Source organism: Pseudomicrostroma glucosiphilum (genome assembly GCF_003144135.1).
Source record: "Pseudomicrostroma glucosiphilum strain MCA 4718 unplaced genomic scaffold BCV69scaffold_1, whole genome shotgun sequence".
In the NCBI taxonomy this organism is placed as follows: Eukaryota; Fungi; Basidiomycota; class Exobasidiomycetes; order Microstromatales; family Microstromataceae; genus Microstroma; species Microstroma glucosiphilum.
The window spans coordinates 882,367-901,845 of record NW_020289913.1 but is presented as its reverse complement, the minus strand read 5'-3'; the positions used below and the strand labels follow the sequence as shown (position 1 = coordinate 901,845).

General features: G+C 56.3%; 8 protein-coding genes across 8 annotated transcripts; 3 read left to right on the top strand and 5 right to left on the bottom strand.

Moving 5' to 3' along the window:
* Window positions 1-62: 62 nt before the first annotated feature.
* Window positions 63-783, bottom strand: BCV69DRAFT_11876 (hypothetical protein). The gene has a single exon (XM_025489137.1). It carries the CDS (start codon window positions 600-602, stop codon window positions 150-152), a length of 453 nt encoding a protein of 150 aa, XP_025351001.1. The 5' UTR covers window positions 603-783; the 3' UTR covers window positions 63-149.
* Window positions 784-881: 98 nt separating this feature from the next.
* BCV69DRAFT_279751 (hypothetical protein) lies at window positions 882-4,363 on the top strand. Its single transcript, XM_025491362.1, has 3 exons — window positions 882-1,416; window positions 1,492-1,616; window positions 1,694-4,363. Exons 1-3 carry the CDS (start codon window positions 1,263-1,265, stop codon window positions 4,127-4,129), a joined length of 2,715 nt encoding a protein of 904 aa, XP_025351000.1. The 5' UTR covers window positions 882-1,262; the 3' UTR covers window positions 4,130-4,363.
* Window positions 4,214-8,128, bottom strand: BCV69DRAFT_291802 (hypothetical protein). Its single transcript, XM_025493768.1, has 4 exons — window positions 7,418-8,128; window positions 6,354-7,346; window positions 5,857-6,280; window positions 4,214-5,774 (listed from the first exon to the last, which is right to left on the bottom strand). Exons 1-4 carry the CDS (start codon window positions 8,075-8,077, stop codon window positions 4,480-4,482), a joined length of 3,372 nt encoding a protein of 1,123 aa, XP_025350999.1. The 5' UTR covers window positions 8,078-8,128; the 3' UTR covers window positions 4,214-4,479.
* Window positions 8,129-8,305: 177 nt separating this feature from the next.
* BCV69DRAFT_279749 (vacuolar ATP synthase subunit C) lies at window positions 8,306-9,426 on the top strand. The gene is made up of 5 exons (XM_025491361.1): window positions 8,306-8,784; window positions 8,873-8,998; window positions 9,087-9,100; window positions 9,178-9,228; window positions 9,302-9,426. The coding sequence occupies exons 1-5, from the start codon at window positions 8,406-8,408 to the stop codon at window positions 9,326-9,328; spliced, it is 597 nt and encodes a 198-aa protein (XP_025350998.1). The 5' UTR covers window positions 8,306-8,405; the 3' UTR covers window positions 9,329-9,426.
* On the bottom strand, window positions 9,402-12,752 carry BCV69DRAFT_279748 (hypothetical protein). The gene is made up of 3 exons (XM_025491360.1): window positions 10,456-12,752; window positions 10,025-10,375; window positions 9,402-9,943 (listed from the first exon to the last, which is right to left on the bottom strand). The coding sequence occupies exons 1-3, from the start codon at window positions 12,703-12,705 to the stop codon at window positions 9,530-9,532; spliced, it is 3,015 nt and encodes a 1,004-aa protein (XP_025350997.1). The 5' UTR covers window positions 12,706-12,752; the 3' UTR covers window positions 9,402-9,529.
* Window positions 12,753-12,918: 166 nt separating this feature from the next.
* BCV69DRAFT_296147 (hypothetical protein) lies at window positions 12,919-14,298 on the top strand (the record flags this gene model as incomplete). The annotated part of the gene is made up of 1 exon (XM_025493974.1): window positions 12,919-14,298. The coding sequence occupies one exon, from the start codon at window positions 12,919-12,921 to the stop codon at window positions 14,296-14,298; it is 1,380 nt and encodes a 459-aa protein (XP_025350996.1).
* A 1,641-nt stretch (window positions 14,299-15,939) lies between these two features.
* On the bottom strand, window positions 15,940-16,877 carry BCV69DRAFT_11391 (hypothetical protein). The gene has a single exon (XM_025489108.1). The coding sequence runs from the start codon at window positions 16,646-16,648 to the stop codon at window positions 16,064-16,066; it is 585 nt and encodes a 194-aa protein (XP_025350995.1). The 5' UTR covers window positions 16,649-16,877; the 3' UTR covers window positions 15,940-16,063.
* A 610-nt stretch (window positions 16,878-17,487) lies between these two features.
* Window positions 17,488-19,138, bottom strand: BCV69DRAFT_275253 (alkaline phosphatase-like protein; the record flags this gene model as incomplete). Its single annotated transcript, XM_025491068.1, has 2 exons — window positions 17,488-17,559; window positions 17,639-19,138. 2 exons carry the CDS (start codon window positions 19,136-19,138, stop codon window positions 17,488-17,490), a joined length of 1,572 nt encoding a protein of 523 aa, XP_025350994.1.
* Between the last annotated feature and the right edge of the window lie 341 nt (window positions 19,139-19,479).

Genomic DNA, 19,479 nt, shown 5'->3' with positions numbered 1-19,479 from the left:
GGAAGAGAAGGATCAGAGGACCTGATATTGCCGTGGTCTCATCGGAGCAAGGCGGCCCATTTCCGTCTCCGCTCTTACCCTTTGCCTCCCGCTCAGCCTCGGGCGTCGGTCCGTCGCCGCAAGTCCGTGGGATACAGCTCTTTTCCGTTTTACCCTCTTTCCCCCGCTGCTGCTTTCTTTGCGAGGGTAGATGAGATATCTCGGTTGTGAACAAGATGTTTCTGGCTGTGCATCTGGTATAGGCAATTGTCTGCGATCATGCCAGGTAGGGGGTAGGCAAGGCAAGGGGTCGCCCATCGTGGAGATTGCAGCGCAAGACAGGGAACCTCGCTTAGTGGTTCCCGTTGCAGCGGGGGAGAAGACTGTGCCCGATTCGACGCCTCTCGACGCCACTTGAGGGGTGCACATGCACCTCTGCAGGCCAACGACAAGAGGCAGATTGGTCCCATAGTCGAGTAGAAGGACGGCTTCTGCTCCAATTGGGTGAAGTGGCACCACTGCCCAAGCGTCGATAGTGTGTCATGAAGATTCACCGTCAGCCCCCGTGATTGCTGCGACCATTCGGTACGAGTGTTCCCCTGCGTGTCGCCAAAGCAATCCATCTGTCGCGTCTTTGCACCGCCCGACCAAGTGTAGGAGATCTGAAGAGCAACTCAGAAAGAAAGAGGCAGGAGAGGGAGGAGGTGAGCATAGCATAGTCGATGAGCGAGCGAGGGAGGGATATTAACCAGGGACGCGCGCCGGGCCAAGTGGTGCCGAGGGTCCAGTTGCCTGCTCGCCCGCCCGCCCGCCCGCGTGCTGCTCCGCTCCGCCTCGCCTGGCCTTGGGTGTGGGTCTAAATACTTTGCCGCCGGGGGAAAGGAGGCGCGCCCGACCTGCCACCCTCCTCCGATCCTGTCTGCCTGATCTCCACCACTTGCTCCCTCCGTTCCTTGCGACATCGACGCATCTTCCCTTTCTACCTCCCACTACCTATGATCTGCCCTCCGTAGACGCATCCGCTTCCTGTACTGCACGTGTCTAGCATACTTTCAGTATACTCGCCCAGGCTCAACCTTTGTCTCCTCGGAACGCCTTGGAATTAACCGAGCGGTCCAGGCGCAGCCCTACGCGGACTTCCCCTTGCCAAGCGCCAAGCGTTCTCATCGGATACCAGCTTCATTCCTGATACTGCCTCGGTCTCATCTCCTATCGCCGGCCCATTGCAAGCCTCTGTACCTGTCCCACTCTTCCGTCCCTTTAGATAATCTGCTGAACCCTCGATGATGATACCTGGAGGTCAGGGCAGCCTCCAAGGCATTGGGCGGCCTGCTTCTGGTCAGACGGCTCGCAACGGGCAGATGGGGCCCGAAAGTAGCCCTGCAGGATCGGGAGGAAAATACACTTGCCCCAATTGCTCAAAGTCCTTTGCAAGAGGTGAGTCGAAGTCGTCGATTAGAGAGTATGTCTTCCTGGGCAGATCCACTTACCCTATCAGGCGCTACTTCTCAGATGACCTGCTCAGGCGGCATTTGGCTAGAGAGGCTAGAGCAATGGCTCAGCCTCAGGTAGACCGACAAAAGAGTTGTCAGGAATGCGCTCGGAGCAAGGCAAGGTGTGATTTGGAGGTACCTTCGGTAAGTCCGTGAAGACTGCTCAGCTCGGGTGGGTCTAGAGATACTGAAAATCTGCTCTTGATTCCACTCCACAATAGTGTGGTCGATGTCGAAGCCGGAACAAACACTGTACCTACGGAGCTCGTTCGGGCAACCCCAATGTTAGGAGGCACAGGGAGTCAATAGCCCCAACGGGCAACATGGCTGGTATGAACATTGCCGGAGGGTCTACGTACGGTGGGGGCTGGGGGAGCGGAGAGAGCTCATACCAAGGATCAGAAGGTCCTCCCGACAGCAGACCGCAGATGGTTTCTACCGATGACTCCAGTAGCGAGAGCAGCTTTGGCTGGTCCGATCCAAACACAAGTCAGAACAATAACATGTCCGGCAACTCGTACCTTCCACAACGCACCTACAGTACCGCTTCTATGTCTAGCATCGCTTCGCATAACGCAGCGCCTCCCCTACCCCAGCCACATTCTCAGCATCCGCAACATTACGGGCAATACCAGCTGGACACGAACCCTGCTGTCACCCCCACTACATACATGAGGCATGCTTTGGAGCAATCGTATGGCGGAATGAGTTCCATGGGAGCGCGGCCCACGGCCAACTTGCTCATGACGGATCTCGATCGGAATGCGCCCGGGCTCAAGGCGGAAGAAGGAGAAGAGACGCCGGTGGGAAGGCTCATTGGCTCTTTCGGGGCCGGGTCTGCACCTTTGGATGCCAGCAGAAACTTTCAAAGGATGGTCACCTCGCCCGGCGGTGGAATCTCAGGCGGCCATCCTGAGATGTGGAACAACGTCGCCGCTCCTGCGCTACCGAATCAGCAGCACTATGTCTCGCAGACCGGTGAAAGAATGGGACCACCTTCGTTGCCATTCAGCAACGCACGAAACGTGCCCAACTTGCTCAGTCCCAGTAGAGGACCCGACCGACAACGCCCTCAGCCTCACAAGCTGCTGACGGGAGCCAACATGCCTCAGCCGCCTCGGCCCGACCTGGGTGGCGCTGGCGCTCATATTCTCAGTGGTAGGCCTCTCTTCAGTGCCATCATGGACCTCTCCGGATGGCTGGAAGAGCCAGTCGTGCCCTCGCCCCTCTATCCCTCTGGACCGAGTCTGGCAAGTCTTGGACTGGGAGCTGTCCCTGGCCTGGCTTCCGCAATGCCGAACTCCGATCAGCCATCGATGGCGCTGGACTCTCCCATGGGTGGGTCTTCTGAAGCCGGCATGCAGCAAGGGCAAAAGGAGCCGCAGCAGCTCCCCCAGCCTTCCACTATGCCAGCTTCGCGCTACTGGTGGGCCAATCCTCCCTCTCAGATGGATGTTGCCTTGATGCAGAGTGTGGCTCAGGCCACTGCTACGCACTTGTCCCACTACCCGCATCTGATGGTCCTGCCTGACCCCTCGAGTCCCGTTCCGCCAACCGTTCACCGACCTTGGATGGCTTACGTCAGGGGAGACCTACCAGCGTCGTTGGCGATCGCTCGCGTGGTCTTGGCTGGGTATGCAGTCCGACTTCCCGCCAGTGAACACATCGTCTGGGAGTCGGTAGCTAGGGAGACTCGCCGGTTGATTCAGAGCCACGAGGCCATTTGCAATCACAGCAGCAATCTGGATGTGCTAGGTGCAACAGAGGCCCTCTTCCTCTACTGTATTTTGCTGCTGATGTGCACTGACCCTGGTGCTAGCCCCTATGTGGACATGTCGCTTACCAACACGGCCTTTTTCGCCCTCTCCCAACTGGCGAAGACTCTCTCTGTCCGCTTGCAGATGGCGCAGCAAGAAAGGGCCAGGCGCAAGTCAATGGGAGAGGACGGTCCCGAGGAAGGTCAAGGCACACAGCAGCAGCAGAAGCAGCACTGGCTCTCCTGGGGTTTCGAGGAGACGATGCGTCGTACTCTTTGGGCCTCGTATGCTATCCTGGTCCTGCAACGCTTCCGAGACGGAGCTGTTCTCTCCGAAGGTCATCTCGCCGGTCTGGACCTCATCCTCGACATCCAGTTGCCAGCCATTGCAGCTGAATTTGAGGCAGCGAGTGAAGAAGAGTGGAGACAAGTCCGCAAGCAGGCCCTCGCCAGTCTGTCCGAGAAGAGCGGAGAGGCCGGCTCTTCAAGTGGGGAAGCTGGTAGCACACCATCTGGACAAGGAAACAGCAACGGTGGACTTGGAGCAAACGAGGAGAAGCCAATGACCTTTTCCGACCTCACCTTCCGAGATCTCATACGCTATCGGCCCGTACCCGAGGCCAGGAGGAACAGCAGTGGTGCTGCGAGTGAAGCCGGCGGTGCCGGAACCGGCGCCTCTGGAGCTGGTGCGGGCAACGATGGGGCCAAGAGAGGCAGCACGGCCTCGAGCACCAGTGGCGGGGCAGGTGCAGGCACGACGACGACTGCTTCTTCCAACAGACCTTCCTCATCACCCCCTCCACCACCAAAGGCTTTGCTGGAGTACTTTGAGCGACACGACGCCTTTGTCGCAACGGTTCTGTCGATTGCCTTTTGTCTTGATTCGGGATTGAGCGTTTAAGTGTCGTGTCGATTGCAAAGGATCTTCGTTGACTGGCATACATACTTAGTAAAAGGGGCAGGGTGGGAGAGACAGAGAGAGAGGGGGCAATGGCTGTGCAAGAGAGGGAGTCGGAAAGAAGGGCCAAGCAAGCTCAAAGCTCCATCTGTAGCAATCGTTTAGATACCATCGTCGTCACCTTCTTCTCCCAAAAGATTGCGTCATCACTAATTCCTTCTTCAATTTATCGACCAAGCCACCAAGAAGGCAGTGTGAGATCCAAATCTGCCTGAGATATATCAAATGCTTTTGATTTCTGACCCTCTTCTCCAGTACATGTATACCTCCCATCTTCTACGCAGTTGACACTCTTACTCGTACGCCATCCGACATGCCTCTTCAAAGAGTGCCCTCACATCATCCGTAGCTCCCTCTACACTACCGGTAGGGTTGTACTGTCCAACGAAGACGGCCGAGAGCGTCTCCTGGATAGTAGCAAAGTCCCTGTTGAATTGTCGTAGGTAGGCAAGATACCATTCGCGTGCCCACCACGCCTTCCATTCCAATTCCTCGACTTCTTCATCCACTTCGGCTCCCTCCTCTCCTTCTTCATCACCACCACCTGCAGCAGTAGCGGCTGCCGACGAAGCAAGAGTGCTGGTGCGCCGATAGTGGTCTGCGAGTCCTTTGAAGGCGCCAGCGAGGACTTTACGTTGCTCGGACAAGATCGACTCGAGGGCCGACTTGGTCTCTTCAACGGTCTGACGCTTCTCCTCTTCTTCCTTCTTCTTCTTGGCAGGGTCGTCGGCGGCATTCTTGTCAGCCGCTGCACCGCTAGGAGATGCAGCACTTGGGACAGCGCCCAGATCGGGTCGGCGGGGAAGGGAAGCAGAGGTTGGGAAGGAGAAGGGCACCTTGGGGACCGGAGTGCTAGCAGTAGCAGGTGCAGAACCATCTTCGGTAGTCTCCGCAGCTGCTGCAGCTGCCGCTTCCTTTCTCTCGGCCTCTTCAGCTTCCTCTCGCTGTAGTCTAGCCAATCTCCTGCGGACTTGTCCCACACGGCCATTGACCTTTTCGATTGTCAGACGAATGATCTCGAACCAATCGAAGTTGGACCAGTCCCTGGTGTACTGTCCGCCAGGGAGAGCGATGAGCTTGCTGAAGGAGCCAGGAGCGGCGTCTCCGCTCGTGGAGAGGATGGTGCGAGGCAGACTCTCGGCGGTGGGTGGGTCAAAAACAAAGGCAATGACATCTGCTGGCTCCACAATGCGATATTGCATCAGCTTGTCTAGAACGATCATCACCCACTGTGGAGATCTGGCCCAGAAGCGAGTAGTGGAAGTTAGGATGGCCAGTCTCATCGAAGGTGTGGACGAGAGCTGACGCAGAAGAGCATGATAGCGCTCGACGATATTGAGGAAGTGGGAGAAACTTCGCGATCCGATGTGAAGCACCACCTGCGTCATAATGTCCCTCACGATGATGTCTGCTTGGGCCTCTGTTGAGACTTTGCCGCTGGTCATCGGATCGTCCTCGTCTGGGAAAGTCGAGTCGGCTGCAATGAGGTCTCGCTTGAGAGATTCCAACTCGGCTAAAACCACAGGAGCTGTAGCTCGAGCTCGAAGAGAGTTGTTCAGAGCAGTGGCTCGAGCATGGTAGGGGTGTTCTAAGAAGCATGAGAAGGGCAGAATCTGCGTCAATTGCGTCCTTCGATGGAAGATCCTGGCCTCTCGGCTGTCGCAGCTCACCTGGGCTCTCATATGTGAAACACGGGGTGGGCTCTTCAGGCTTCAGTACACCCTCCTGAATCTCCTCTGGCAATGTTCCTTTGATGCGATCGTAGTACGCGAGCCTGATCTCTAGCTCGGCAACTCTTCTAGCAAATGCCTTGGCGGGATGGGAGTGCGTCGACCTCATGTCTGGGATCCACTCCTTCCAGCCCCAGGAGAAGTTGAAGTTGCTGAGATGCGCACTGAACCATTCTGCGAATCTCTTGAGGACTTCTGAGGAGACACGGCCAGTCCTCGACGCGCCATAGATACGACGGACGGTCCTGCCGATGGCGGGAGCCAGAGTCTGCGGGCTAAGAGTAGTGATCTCTCTGAGCAGAGAGTGGTAGTATAGCGGAACGTGTGGAGCTTGGGGTAGCAGCAGCGACGCGGACAGGATACACTGCAGAGCAAAAGGAGCGTAGTGTGTCAGTGAGCACTGCACATGATCTCAACTCGAGACGTCGATCACTCACCTCTACAATAACATCGTCGATGGTCCAACCTCCTTGAGGATCCTGTGGATCGGCAGTCACCCATTCAATGTCCTCTGCGTCTCCGAACAGTCCCGTATCGGGACTGACGGCTTTGCCAGCAAAGGTTCCCTTTCTCAACCACTTGGCGATGCTGAAAAGAATACGTGCGCACTCTTTCCTGTTGACCTCGTACAAGTCGATGATCTCGTTGACGAGGGAACGCAGTACAACAGCCGAAGGAGTCCCGACGAGGGGCGTAGACTCGACGAACCACCGAGCAAAGACGGCCGTCTTCTCGGGACCAGCTCCAGCTCGCTTCACTTCTTCGTCAGCCTTCTCTAGAGTCACTCCCTTCTTGCGGCCCCGAGACTTCGATGGCTTTCCGTCCTTAAGGTAGTCGCCGCCGAAGCTGAACCCTTCAGAGTCATCTTCCTCGGGAGGGACCAGCACTTCAGGCAGCGCAATCTGGTACTGATCTGAAGACATCTCTCCTCGACCGCGGAGGAGGTCTCGTGAGATAGAAACGATGGCTGGCGGTAGCAGGTCCGTTGCGGCAGGTAAAAAAGCAGGAGCCTTGTACTGTCGAGAGCGCAGCAACAGCAGCGCTTCAACGGCTTGCTCGAAGCCCTCTTCGTGTAGCGGGTCCTTGTCTGCCTCTTCGCCGGTGGATGGGGCCCAGGCACGTCTGAGACTAGTCTCACCTCTCCTGCCCTTCGCATATGCTTCGACTGCCTCGACCATGCCATTGACTTCTTGCAGCGCTGCGTCGTCTATTTGCAGAGCATTCGAGTCATCATCAGAGGCTAGTAGGTCCGGCCGGATGAGGTCGGAGCCAGATCGACACAGGACTTCAATGATACACATTGCTGCGCGATCTCCACGGTCCACTGTGACGCCTGGCTCGTTCAGTACCATCGAGAAGGCCGAGAGAAGAGTTCGCATCGAGGAGGGAGTGACGATGCCCAGAGGCGCCAGAGAAGCGAAGAAGTTGAGCTAGAGGAGAGCAAATCAGTAAGACGTTGTCAGTCTCTTGATTCGACGCTGCAGCCTACAGGTTCACTCACTGAGAGTCGCACATTCCTCCACAGCCTCGAGTGCAAGTGTGAGCGGAAGGCCTTGACGAGATCTTTGCCGATCTTCACGCCCAAGCTCTCTGGAATTTCCTGAGAGCTGCCGGACATCGCATTGTCCCCATCTTCGGCCCTCGATGACCTCTGTCCTTCGGGTGAGATGATCAGGAAGCCGAGGAGGGCAGCTACGAGGGGCGTCTTATGGGGCTGCTCTGTGACCATGACGCGGAAGGCCTTGAGGATCATCTGCTCTTGTGCATTGCCCTTTCGCCCCTCTTCCTCGATCCACTTCTTGATGGTGAAGAGGTCGCTCTGAGGGAAGAAGTCCTCTCCATTGTCCGTCTCTCCCATCTTGTAGATCCTCTCTCGTACCCTGCGAGCTCTCTCCTCGTCTGCCCTCTGTCTGTCTTCTTGCATAGATCCAGAGCTCGCCATACCGCCTCCTCCTCCCCATCCGCCACCTCCGCCTCTACTTTGACGGCCTCTACCTCTTCCTCTGCCGCCGCCTCGGCCGCCTCCTCCACCATAGGGTGAGCCTTGCTGATACTGCTGGTACTGCTGCTGCTGGTAGCCGTTGTTCATCGGGGTCTGGGGCAGTCCAGCCTGTTGGCCGACGCTGTACAGCGAATACGGGTCGCCACCTGACGGGTCCATGATGACAAGAGAGAAAGCGGCGGAGTCCCTACTGCTGCGATACGATCCTTGGCGGCAAAGGGTGTTGGCGTGATGGTAGCCATGCCATCTACACCCGAGCGGGCTGGCGGGCGTGGGATCTTCCTGCTTGCGCGCGTGCGGATCCGCTCCCTCGCCTCTCCACCCAAGTCGCCGCCTACGATCCATCACGGCCTGCTGCACCTCCCTACCATCCCACCCTTCGTCTTGGTCGCCTCCTCTCTTGTTGCCTGCTGGATATCAGATACACATTGGTACCTTTGTAGCCTAGCAAGACAGTAGTCCAGCGTCTCCGTCCGTCCATCTCAAGATGGGGTACCTCACCACCTACCTCGCCGCCTACGGCACAGTCTCCCTGCCCACCCTCCTCCTCATCCTCTACTTCACCGACAACTTCCACCCCTTTCGCTTCCTCCGCGAGTCTTCTCCGTATGCATGGGCTATGACTGGTATCGGACTCTGCATCGGCATGTCCGTATCGGGTGCGGCTTGGGGAATCTACATTACCGGCGCTTCCATCCTAGGAGCTGGTGTGAGGGCGCCTAGGATTACCACAAAGAACTTGATCAGTATCATCTTCTGCGAGGTCACTGCCATCTATGGAGTCATCATTTCCATTGTCTTCAGTGCAAAGATCAATGGTAGTCTGGGAGAGGAGGGATTGTGGACAAGAGACAACTACTTCACAGGTGAGTCGTTGTTGTATTGTGGCAGAGGCGAGCTGCGACCCTACACCGATAGCATAGCTCAAGTTGTGCTTCCCTCTTATCCGTACAGGGCACCTCATCTTCTGGGGAGGCATCACAACTGGACTCTGTAACCTCATCGGAGGAGCTTCCGTCGGTATCACAGGAGCTAATGCAGCAGTAGCAGACGCAGCAGACGGCCAGCTCTTCATCAAGAGTGAGTGCAAGGAGCTCGTCGAGTGAAGGCACAGTGCAGATGGCTGATCCTCTTCTTTGCCTCATCTTCTGTTGCATATTCCATTCAGTCCTCATTGTTGAGGTGAGCCCTGTACAAATCACTGCATCCAGCTTCTCAGTGTGCTCACAGCTCCCTCCTAACTCTTCTTGCGCCGACAGATCTTCTCGAGTATTATCCCTATGTTCGGCCTTATCGTGGCACTCTTGATGGTACGTTCACCTGGTTCGTCAAAAGCCAAATTTACAATACTGACATTGCAGCGTCTGACTCTATTCTTCACAGACGGCCAGCACAAAGGAGTTTGCATAGAGGGACACATCAAAGGAACGAGGGACGGGCCGGCCCCAGCAGCGGAGCAGGCGGACGTCAGGGCCGTAGCGGTATGCGATCAAGCTGAAAGACAGTACCACGCTTCGTGTTCGCCGGATTGATGATTCTCGCGATTAATAATATTGGATCACCAACATATCATTCAGTGCCATTGAGCGAGAAGCGACACTCCGCCTTGGATCAGACATTCCCGGCCTCTTGCCACCAAATATCCCAAGCACCCTGCCATTCCAGCCCTCCGCTGGCCCCGCCGAGCCCACTGGGACCCCAGCGATCCTCAAAGACTTCGTGACCGCCTCCGATGAGGATGTCATGCACGTGGTATGCTGTTCTTGAGAAGTGCAAAGAAAGACTCCTCTGCCCTTCTCCCGCAAAGAGCTGGGCAAGGCGCCAGAGTGTGCGTTGTGCCTCGTCTACGTGCAGAGCAGGGGACTGAGTGAGAGCCAGGGGAGACGTTGCAGATGAGTCGAGATGTGACGAGCCGAGCGTAGCGGCCAAGGTGTCCAGACTGTGGTCCTCCTGAGAAGGGCTCAGGAATTCGACCCAGCGCTGAGCGAGGTGAGCATTCACTGCTTGAAGAGAGAGCAGGTAGTGCTGTGCAAGGTGGCGAGACGTGGGGATAAGCTTGTCAGCATCTTAGCGATTGAACGAACTCGACAGCCTCACAGTACTTACCTTGACAGCCTCGACGGTCTTCCTCTCCCTCTCAGCATGTCTGCCGATCCTCTCGTAAGTCTCCCTCATTTCAGGCCTTAGCACTCCCCTCTTCTCATCGTACGTCTCCGTCAATTCCTCCGCAAAGCTGAGCAGAGCCTCCTTGATGTCTTGGTGCTTCTCACAGTCGTCCTCCTTCGCTGTGTCGCTGCGATGGGCAATGAGCGCATTGCTCCTGCTAAAGAGCGCTGGAGCTTGCACAGCAAAGAGCTTCCGTCGAGTTGCGAGACGGTTGTCTCCGTCCTGACGGTCGAGATCGCAAAGAGGACAAGCGCAGACGAAGCCGTGCTTGGAGAGCGTCGCTTGTCGAGACTACACCGATGCAGTTGTGGAGAATCTGTGTCAGTGTGATTGCGAAACTCCTCTTATTCTGTAGAGTATACCGGACTCACCTGATAGTCAACACCTCCCCTGACATACTCGTGACCAATCTCTTCGCCCTCTTTCAGATCTCGCAAGGCTTTCGTCACCACGACATCGCCGAGGAAGACAGAGGAGACGTTCGGCAGACAGGAATGATTCAGGATAGCTGGAAGAGGATGGGGCTGTGTTGATCTCGAGAAGGCGCTGGGCGGGTCTTGTGCCAGCTTGCGGCGCAGAGCTCGAGGTAGAGTGCTCATCGGCTGGCTACCGTTGCTCTGCACTGGACCTGCTTGAGATTGGCCGTCTTCCGCTGTCTCTCCTGAGGCAGAGCCCCGCTGTACCACTCCAGGACCAAAGGCGTTGTGCCTCAATACTTCATCGACGTAGAGGGAGTTGATGCCTCCTTCTGGCCCCAGCCTGTCTGGACGGAGGCCTTCGTAGACCTCTTTTGCTCCTACTCTGGCTGCGGCCTTCTTGAAGCGGCCTGTCTCCACCCAGCGACTGTCCCGCGTACCAGGTCCAGCAGTCAGACCTAAGATTTCCTGCGTGAGCTCTGGCCGGTCAATCATCTGATGGATGAGCTTGGTGGTAGCGAGAATCTGCGTGGTGGTGCTAATGACACCATTCTGGAAATCACAGCGGATGATGGGACAGTATTCGTCCAACTGCTCGTCAGAAGGGTAGGAGGATCCTCGTGACTTTGCCATGAGCAGTGGCTCACCAGCCGAGACCGAGCAAGTTGTGACCAGACCTCGACCGGCATTGGGTATTTGAGCGACTTTGAGAGCAGGAGAGAGCCAATCTGCAGCGGGTATGCGAGGCTTTGCAGAGCTAAGATGAGACCGATATATGGTTGCCACAGTCGAGCCTGCGCTCGAAGGACCTGCTTCTGCTTCCGCCCTGCGTTGGCGAGCCTGAGAAAGCTTGTCGAGTAAGGTCGACGGTACCGACGAACCCATTCCCGATGTCGCCTGCTCTAGTACCCGCTCAGCTTCCACCCAGGCGCCCATTGCTAAGAGGATGTCACCTTCCAACTCAGCTTCTTGGTGGGGTGACCGACTCGCATTCGTCCCGGAGGGATGAGGCTTCCCTGTGAGGCCGGCCGACAACTCGCGCCAGGCTGCTCCGGGCCTGCCGTCCTTCAAAAGGCGGTGTGCCAGTGACAGTGTGTCTTTGCTGGCGCTGTCAGAAGACGTGTGGTCCTTCTCCCAGCGAGCTCGGGACAGCGGGCCGTCTTGCAACCACGCTGGCTGTAATGTCGATGTCTCAGCGCTGGTCTCTGGGCTGAGAGGCTTTGTGGTGGCAGTACTCGAGGATGCTGTCTTCAAGGCCGCCTTCTTCGCACCCTTTCCTCCAGCTTTGGCAGGCTCGGGCTCTTTGATCCACTGCAAAGACTCCATGTATGGCGCCTTCCAGCTATGAAGTGCGTGTCCAGAACCTTCCCCTGCGCCCTGTAGCAGTACAACATCGGTCGGTGTATCTATCCGCAGGCCTGGACCACTGAGATTTCCTGCTGCTCTGAGCGAATGGTTCGAGCTGATGTATGGTTCCTTGATGATCAGCAACGTACCTTGTGGGAGAAGCGCAGATGCTTCTTCGCTTGACATGCGGGGGTTTGTGGTGAAGTGCAGTATTGACGCGGGCATAGAGAAACCAAATGGAGCTGGAAGGGTGACCAGGAAAGTAGCGCCGACGTATATGGACAGACTTGAAGCGACTCGTACTACGAGGTACTTCCCTTGCATTCTCCTACCCACTTGCAGATCTTCCACTTTTGTGATTGGCGCCAGACTGCTCAGCTCAGCCTCCGATGCATAGCTGGGACCGCCGCTGAAGATGACTTTGGGACAATAGCCGCCATAGATGGTATTGAGCTTCTGCGACTGCCGCAAAGATGACTCGTGGCGTAAGGTGAGGAAATGCAGTGGAGTGGCCTTCGGTAACGACTGAGGGGAGGATTGCAGAGCTTCTTCTGCCTGATATGCGGCTCGCAGCTTCGAGATCTCGCTCTTGAATATTTTGATCATCTCGACGATGGCATCTTCGATCAGCTCCCGATCCATTCCGAAGCCAGTGGAGCCCAGCACATCGTCCGCATCTTCACTTGCTTCAGCAGCCGCATCCTTGTCGTAGGACCCAAGACTGAGAACCCTGGCTAGGTCACGGGCTTCTTGCTCTTCTGCTTCTGGCGATGCAGAATTCGAGAGTAATTGCAAGAGCTGAGAGGGACTTGGGGGTAGCAAGGACAGTGAGTGCAAGGAGGTGAGCAGAGCATCCATGCTCGCTTCGAGTGCTCCCTGTGGTGCTGGTAGCCGGCACCAGTCAGTGTGTGGTGGTAGTCTTCAGGATCTTCTTGCGGAAGTGGGCAAAATCGAGCATGAGCGGAGCTTGAAGTCCTTGTTTCCGGTGCTCGAGTCCTTTCCGCTTCTGATCGGCAGATACGAGCTGCCAGGCAACGATACCCGGTCAGGCTGCCTGCCTTCTAACGTCGGATGCCCAGCGGCGGCAAGCGCTCAGCAGTAGTAGAAGCGCTCCCTCGCTCTTCCCTTCCTCTGGCGCGGCCACAACCAAATACGCCACCAAGGTCTCCCGTCAAGCGAGTCTCTACAAAGGGGTTCCCCACGCGTTTCGGAGGAGGAGATGACAGTCTCTCCGTCGTACAGGACTTTGAGGATGTCTTGGTCGGTGGCGCCATCAGCGGTCAGGCGTTGTCTGAAAGCCAGAGGAGACAACCAGGCATCGCAAAGAGCATGAAGACCAAGGCCCAGTCGAAGACAGTCAGCAAGAGGAGAAAGAAGGAATCCCCCAGCGAGGCACCTCCTCGAGGGACCAAGACTGGCGTCCCTCCTATTGATGGAGAGGCAGTGCTTATGGCATCAGCGGTAGACCATCATGTCCCTCTCGCTCCAGATCGAGCGCTCGAGACGCGTGCGAAGAATCCTTCGGGCAGCGATGAGATTCAGAAGAGTCCGGATTCACCACTAGAGCCCCTCGAAGTGCAGGGTCAAGCCGCCCACACTTTGACTGGTCTCGTCAGACCTCCTTCGCCTGTCTTTGCTCCTCCTGTTGCTCATACATCTCCGATTGAGACACCTATACCACATGGACGGTACTCCTTGCGTCGACGGATCCTTGCTCCCGAGACGCCCGTCGACTCTTCACGCTCTGACAGGCCCCCACAAACGCCCTCTCGACCCAGAGTCGGATTGCAAGTGGAATCTACGGGGAGCAAAAAGGCGAGGCAGAGTCTTCCATTAGTACACGCCGGAGAAGATACAGCTGGAGATCGTATTGCTGACGCGGCTCTACGTGAAGGCTCCACTTCTCCCCGATCCCCTCTGCTGGAGAGAACGGATGAGAGTCGGCTGGCTGTGTCCCAACCAAGTGAGCGGAGGAGTGTTTCATCCACCAAAGCCCAGGACGAAACGTATCCCAGGCAGCCCGTACAATCTCGGTGCGACTCAACGCCCACGGCCTCTCAGGACTCTCTACACTGCATCATCTACTGCTGGCACCGCGACAGCCAGACCTCTTCTCAGATACATGGCCAGTCTTTCTCTCAATCACATTCACAAAGTCAAGCCCTCTCTGCATCTCAGCAATCGCAATGGCAGTATCTCTCGCAGCCCCAAGCTCTCTCCCAGCAGAGCATCAATGGAGCAACGCATGACGGTGAACGGGGCGTGGGCTTCTTCGAGGGCATGGAGGAGCAGCCATGGGTGCGTGTTGGCGTAGATCAACTCGTGGAGCTGAGTAAAAGCAGAGGTGAAGAAAGAGACAACGCTAGAGTCTATCGGGTGGCCAAGGAACCACCTACCAGGCAGCAGGTTGCTGAATATTGCGACTGGGGAGCGCAAGGGTCGGTCAGATGAGGCGCTGAGATCTGATGTATACCAGCTTAACGATATCATACGCCTTCTATTCAATGTGTTGGCTGCTGTCTCAGCCCAGTCTCCTTGAACATCAGGAAACGGATATATCAGTTCAACTCTCGTACGCGCAAGGAGTGCTCGACAGTAGACAGAGCCGCAAGCGGCTAGAGATACCGAATTAGGATCGGCTGAGTTGAGTTGAGGCGTTGCAGAAGTGGGGACAGGTATGGGAAGGAGGACGGATTGAATTTGAGGCGCGACGCAGCTTCGTGTTTGAGGGTCGTCGGATCTAGAAGAATGCTTCGAGTCCGAGGGCTTGGAGATGGCAGCTGAGCCAGACCGCTCCAGGCGACAGAATCAAGATGGTCCTTCGTCCTCCTCGAGCTGCATCTGCTCCAGAGCGGCCCTCATTGCCAGTGCATAGAAGAACTTTTCCCTCGGACACTACGCAGGCTCTGTATTCAGTCTCGAAAGAAGACATGGCGATGTGTGACAGCAGTTGTATTGAAGTGATCAGTTTTGCTGAGGACAGATCTTGAGTCTTCCGACAGCGTTGGTGACATGGTCAATGTGCTACGACATACGGTCGGTGTGAAAGTATCAGGCACGGCCGTTGGTGCCCTGAAGCGTAGGCATCGGAGCGGAAGGGAGAGCACAATTGCACGGTGTCGGCGGAGCGCTCATGAGTCTCGTGTGCCTGGCATTGCCCGAGCGCAGTGGCCTGCGGTCAGGGCAGACCATTCGTCCTGACCGAGACGGTTCCCCCTTTTTTCACCGCTTGTCCAGTCGACTCGCTTCTCACCTCCTCTGCCTACATTACCATTCCCCATCACTACTAATCGACGTTTGTCATGCCCGTACCTCGCACTACCGTATCGATAGCTTTTCGTACTGTCGCACACCCTCCTAGCATAGTCGCCAACGCAAGGTGCGATCGCTACGCAGGTGAGTTCTGCGCGATGGCATCGGCTATCGGCACACACTCATCCATAGCTGCCCTTCTCTACCGTTTCTTGTGCGTAGCTCTCCACCAACTCAAACTCCTAGCTTCCCCCATCCTCTAATGTCACCCGTAAGTACAGTGCAGTCCCTCTTTGCTCCACTGCCTGCCTCGTAAGGTCTCCGCTCATTCGGCTTCATTTCTTCTCTCACCCCACCTAGATACGCTCCTCGCCTCACACTCAACGCATCATCTCACTGTGCCGGGCTCTCACGCACCATGTCGAAGAGACAGCTGCTGCCTCAGCAAGCACTATGAATCACGAGGTCGACTCACAGGATCTAGAGTTCATCTTTGCCGCCAAGTGGCTTACGAGTCAAGATCCAGAGCCTTTGGATGAGCGAGGGTGCTACCGACACACCTGCCTCAGCAACGACGACAGAGGACCTACCCCGAGCTCCTCGCAGACATGCTCCGCATCATACGTGAGCGCTGCGAGTTTTGGGCCCTGCCCTGTTCGATCTGCCGTGCAACTCACGACAGCAGGAACCGGGGCCTCCGCTGCGTGAGTACAGTAGCTATCACCACACCACCACCGCTGCTCCTAGCTCAGGGCCTCTCGCCTTTCATCGCACCACGCCAGTGCTTTTTCGTAGCGCCCGTTGCTGACTGTGTCTTTCCATACTCTCGTTGCTAGATGGATCACATCTGTCTAGGACCGGGATGCGAGGACGAGTTTGCTTCTGCAAGGGACCTCCACGAGCAGTGGCTCGGCACATCCCCAGGGACTCGGTCCGGTGCTTGTGGGCAGGCGGCTCACACATCTCAACGACCGGCTACAGTCTCGTCAGGGACATTCTGACGCACACTGGTAAGTAAAGCAAGGGCCGAAGCTACGACTGCGTGGGTTGCTGACAGGCGCGCTTGGCTTGCCTTGCTTTCACAGGTCACCGCCCATACCCCTGTCTGTCTGCTGGTTGCGAGGAGGATTTTACCCAGAGCCACACCCGCACCACTCATATGGCTGCAAGACATGGTGTGAACGCTGGAGAGGAGTATCCCTGCAGCTTCCCCGGGTGCACTCGCACCTTTCGGTCTGCAGACTCCCGAAGGTCTCATGAACGAGGAAGTCATCGTCCCGCTGCTGCCGTTGCCTGTCGTGTTTGTGGCCGAGAACGGCCGAACCGCAACCAGGCCAATCGCTGTGTGAGTCGAGTTCGTACAACCCCTCTTCGTGAGCATCGGAACTGACTGGCACGGCGCCTCTTCCCTTGTCATCTTGTCACCATCGTTTCTCAGGCGCGCCGTGACCTTGCTACCTTCACCTGTCTCTGCGGGAACGTCTTTGCAAGCCGATACGAGCTGCAGAGACACATTGCTGCTCGCAACGGCAGCGGTCCGCGTCAACATGGTCAGACTGATCGATGAAGGGTTTCTCCGCTAGCGACGTATGCTATAGATGTGAAAGGACTTCTCTGTGTCAGCCGTCTCTCGCGCTCTTGAATGACTACCGTCGATTACCTAGCCAGTGTGCAACGGGGGTGCGTCTATATCGACCTCTGAGGCTGTGGATGCCAGGCCCGGTGCAGCTGGAAGTGGCATACTTGCTCTCCCTTCAATTTCATATCAGCATTTGATACAAGGGCATGTCCGTAGCTTCGATCTCCTGTCTCAAGAATGGGCCAAGAAGGGGCTGAGGTGGCGGACAGGCTCTCCACTTCAAGGCGGCTCACCAGCCGGAGCGTCACCATGCGGGCGACGGAAGGCAGTCTCCCTGCACAGCGGAAGGGTGCAACCACGTCTCGTGCTCTGCCGACTGCACATCGCCCGCAAGACTGCGAAGGGGGAGTGAGACTGATTGAGGATTTATGGCTCGTAGAAAAGCACTGGCGAATCGTGACATCTTCGTGTATAATCTGAATCAGCCTTTCGTGGACAAACTGTTCGATGGAGATCTGAATGGTGAGCTTCGAAGAGCGTCTTTCTGCCTAGCGGTGGACTTCTGCCGAAAGACCCAATGTAGGAAAGAAGACATTTGTCTGGCCGTGAGCAGACGCATGTCTCGGGCGCGCAAGTCTATATCATTGCCATTGACATTGCGAATGCTGTTCTGTTCAGTCTCTCAGAGCAGCGCTATTACAGGGACAACGACGGAGCTTTGCATTCTCCCGCCGTTGAATCCTCTGAGAGAAGTGTACTGCTAAACGTCGAGCCCTACTCTATCTATACTGCTTTGGCTTCTTCAACTTCTACTTCACATTCAACTTCCGAGAGATGGATTTGAGATCTAGATCCAGGAGCTTTGATATGTACTTGCCGATCTGTGAGAAAAGGGTGTAGAGGGAATGATCAGATGGAGGCTCGGGAAGAGCTCGTTTTCGGAGCGATGCCTTGACTTACATCAGTGTTCTCGATGATGCCATGTAGCCCTTCACCCAGAGCTGCTCCTCCATGCGTAAAGACTGGAATGTCCACTCCGGTATGACCGCTCGTTGTCCAGCCGATATTTGCTCTGCGACTGGCGACGTCAACGATTGCCTTTCTGCACTCGTCATCATTGTCGATGGGCGGTACAACCATTGATCTCGACGAGGGGAGACATTCAAGGACTCGACTGATCTCCCCTTCAGTGATCTCCCCACCGCTTGTCCCGGCTCCGAAACCGAGCCCACCTTCTGGTCCCAAAATATGACCCACGACGAATTGACGAAGAGATCTTGCCCCAGGTCCAGTGCGGTAGTACTCCAATAGCTTTGCAGAAAGCACATCTCCAGAGTGTTGCACGCCGGTGAGCCTTTCAGGGTACCACAGGTACTCTGGGTAATCATTTCCGATTTGCCTTCCCAGTGTCAGCCCGCCAGTCTCATGATCCGATGTAGAGATCAAAATGGTCTTCTCGCCCTTTGCATTGAGTTCGTCGACCAACTGCATCACCCTCCCTGCAGCTTCTTGGTACGCAATGGCCTCTCGGCCCATGCAGGCCGGATCGTTTTGATGCTGGCATAGATCGATCTGCGATCCTTCGATCATGAGCATAAATCCTTTGCGCTGAGACTTCTTCGAAGCTGAAGCCTTGCTTCGAGCGTTGTCTGCTAGAAGCGTTATAGCTTGCTCAGCTAGCTGCGATAGAGTTGGGAAGGCGGCCCGCCCTTTCGAGTCTGATGGAACATCGATCACGTATGGGGTGTTCGAGGATGTCAGGAGTGAGAGGAAGGGAAGCTCTCCAGACTGGCCCTGCAGGTCGTAAGAGGTATTGAACGATGTCGCGCTAGTCGCTATCTTTTGTTCGCCATGAGGTCCCTTTACTTCAGCCGCGCCCTTATCGCTGCTGGGAGGCTCGCGGACGTCCCAGCCTTGCTGCCTCGCTTCTGAGATGAGATCCCTATTGTCAGTACGACAAGACTCAGGATGGCTGCTGGGATAGAACCAGCAGCCTCCACCTCCAATGGCGAGGTCAATAGTCCGCTCTCCGCCTTCATACGGCTTCTCTAGCATCTGTGCAGCAATGGCGGATTCGAGTGCTCTCGAAGAGGCATGGGCAAAGAATGCCGCTGGCGTAGCATCGGTCAATCGAGATGTGACGACTACACCAGTAAGGTAGCCCTTTTCCTTTGCAGCCTCAAAAACGGTTCCACATGGCGTGCCTGCCGAGTCGACTCCGATGGCGCCATTGTAGCTCTTGAGCCCACAGGAAAAGGCAGTTGCGCCGGCTGCACTGTCCGTGATGAGAGAGTCTGAAGATCGAGATCTGTGACTTCCAACCAAGGCCTTGTCCAGAGGGAAGCCCCAGTTGAAAGGTGGAACGCCATCAGGATTGTCACTTGAGTTGCGATGCAGAGTTTGATAGAAGGTACGAGCAAACGTATGAGAAGCTGGGCCATATCCGTCACTAATCATCATGATGACATTGGTCGGGCCATCGTCTGCGGCATCAGAAGAGCTGTGCTTGCCTCGCCAGCATTTGGAGTAGGCGACCCGAGGAAGATGCGCAGCGGGTACTTGCAGACTGACGGCATATAGAGCGATGGCAGTGAGCACAAGGGTAAGCAAGATCCTAAAAGCCCGGCCAGTCTTGCGAGGCTCTCGCACGATGTGAGTGGTTGGCTGCGGAAGGGATGAGGACGACTTCTCTCGTTCGCCCCACGGAGCGAGTTGCCGATACACTGGAGGCATGTTGTAGCTACTGACAGGGGTTGGATCTGGGCAATGGTGCGAGGCAAAGGCAAAGAAGGGTCCGCACC

Excerpts from the sequence above, each read along its gene's own strand:
- BCV69DRAFT_11876 (XM_025489137.1), bottom strand. The coding sequence starts at position 602 with ATGGATTGCTTTGGCGACACGCAGGGGAACACTCGTACCGAATGGTCG.
- BCV69DRAFT_279751 (XM_025491362.1), top strand. The coding sequence starts at position 1,263 with ATGATGATACCTGGAGGTCAGGGCAGCCTCCAAGGCATTGGGCGGCCT. Across the intron at positions 1,417-1,491 it reads CTCAAAGTCCTTTGCAAGAG|ATGACCTGCTCAGGCGGCAT; the intron begins GTGAGTCGAAGT and ends GCTACTTCTCAG. Across the intron at positions 1,617-1,693 it reads GTGATTTGGAGGTACCTTCG|TGTGGTCGATGTCGAAGCCG; the intron begins GTAAGTCCGTGA and ends ACTCCACAATAG.
- BCV69DRAFT_291802 (XM_025493768.1), bottom strand. The coding sequence starts at position 8,077 with ATGGACCCGTCAGGTGGCGACCCGTATTCGCTGTACAGCGTCGGCCAA. Across the intron at positions 7,347-7,417 it reads GGAGGAATGTGCGACTCTCA|CTCAACTTCTTCGCTTCTCT; the intron begins GTGAGTGAACCT and ends GCTCTCCTCTAG. Across the intron at positions 6,281-6,353 it reads TCGACGATGTTATTGTAGAG|TGTATCCTGTCCGCGTCGCT; the intron begins GTGAGTGATCGA and ends TTTGCTCTGCAG.
- BCV69DRAFT_279749 (XM_025491361.1), top strand. The coding sequence starts at position 8,406 with ATGGGGTACCTCACCACCTACCTCGCCGCCTACGGCACAGTCTCCCTG. Across the intron at positions 8,785-8,872 it reads AAGAGACAACTACTTCACAG|GGCACCTCATCTTCTGGGGA; the intron begins GTGAGTCGTTGT and ends TTATCCGTACAG. Across the intron at positions 9,229-9,301 it reads TTATCGTGGCACTCTTGATG|ACGGCCAGCACAAAGGAGTT; the intron begins GTACGTTCACCT and ends TATTCTTCACAG.
- BCV69DRAFT_279748 (XM_025491360.1), bottom strand. The coding sequence starts at position 12,705 with ATGGATGCTCTGCTCACCTCCTTGCACTCACTGTCCTTGCTACCCCCA. Across the intron at positions 10,376-10,455 it reads GGGGAGGTGTTGACTATCAG|TCTCGACAAGCGACGCTCTC; the intron begins GTGAGTCCGGTA and ends GCATCGGTGTAG. Across the intron at positions 9,944-10,024 it reads AGACCGTCGAGGCTGTCAAG|CACTACCTGCTCTCTCTTCA; the intron begins GTAAGTACTGTG and ends CACCTTGCACAG.
- BCV69DRAFT_11391 (XM_025489108.1), bottom strand. The coding sequence starts at position 16,648 with ATGTTGACGCGGACCGCTGCCGTTGCGAGCAGCAATGTGTCTCTGCAG.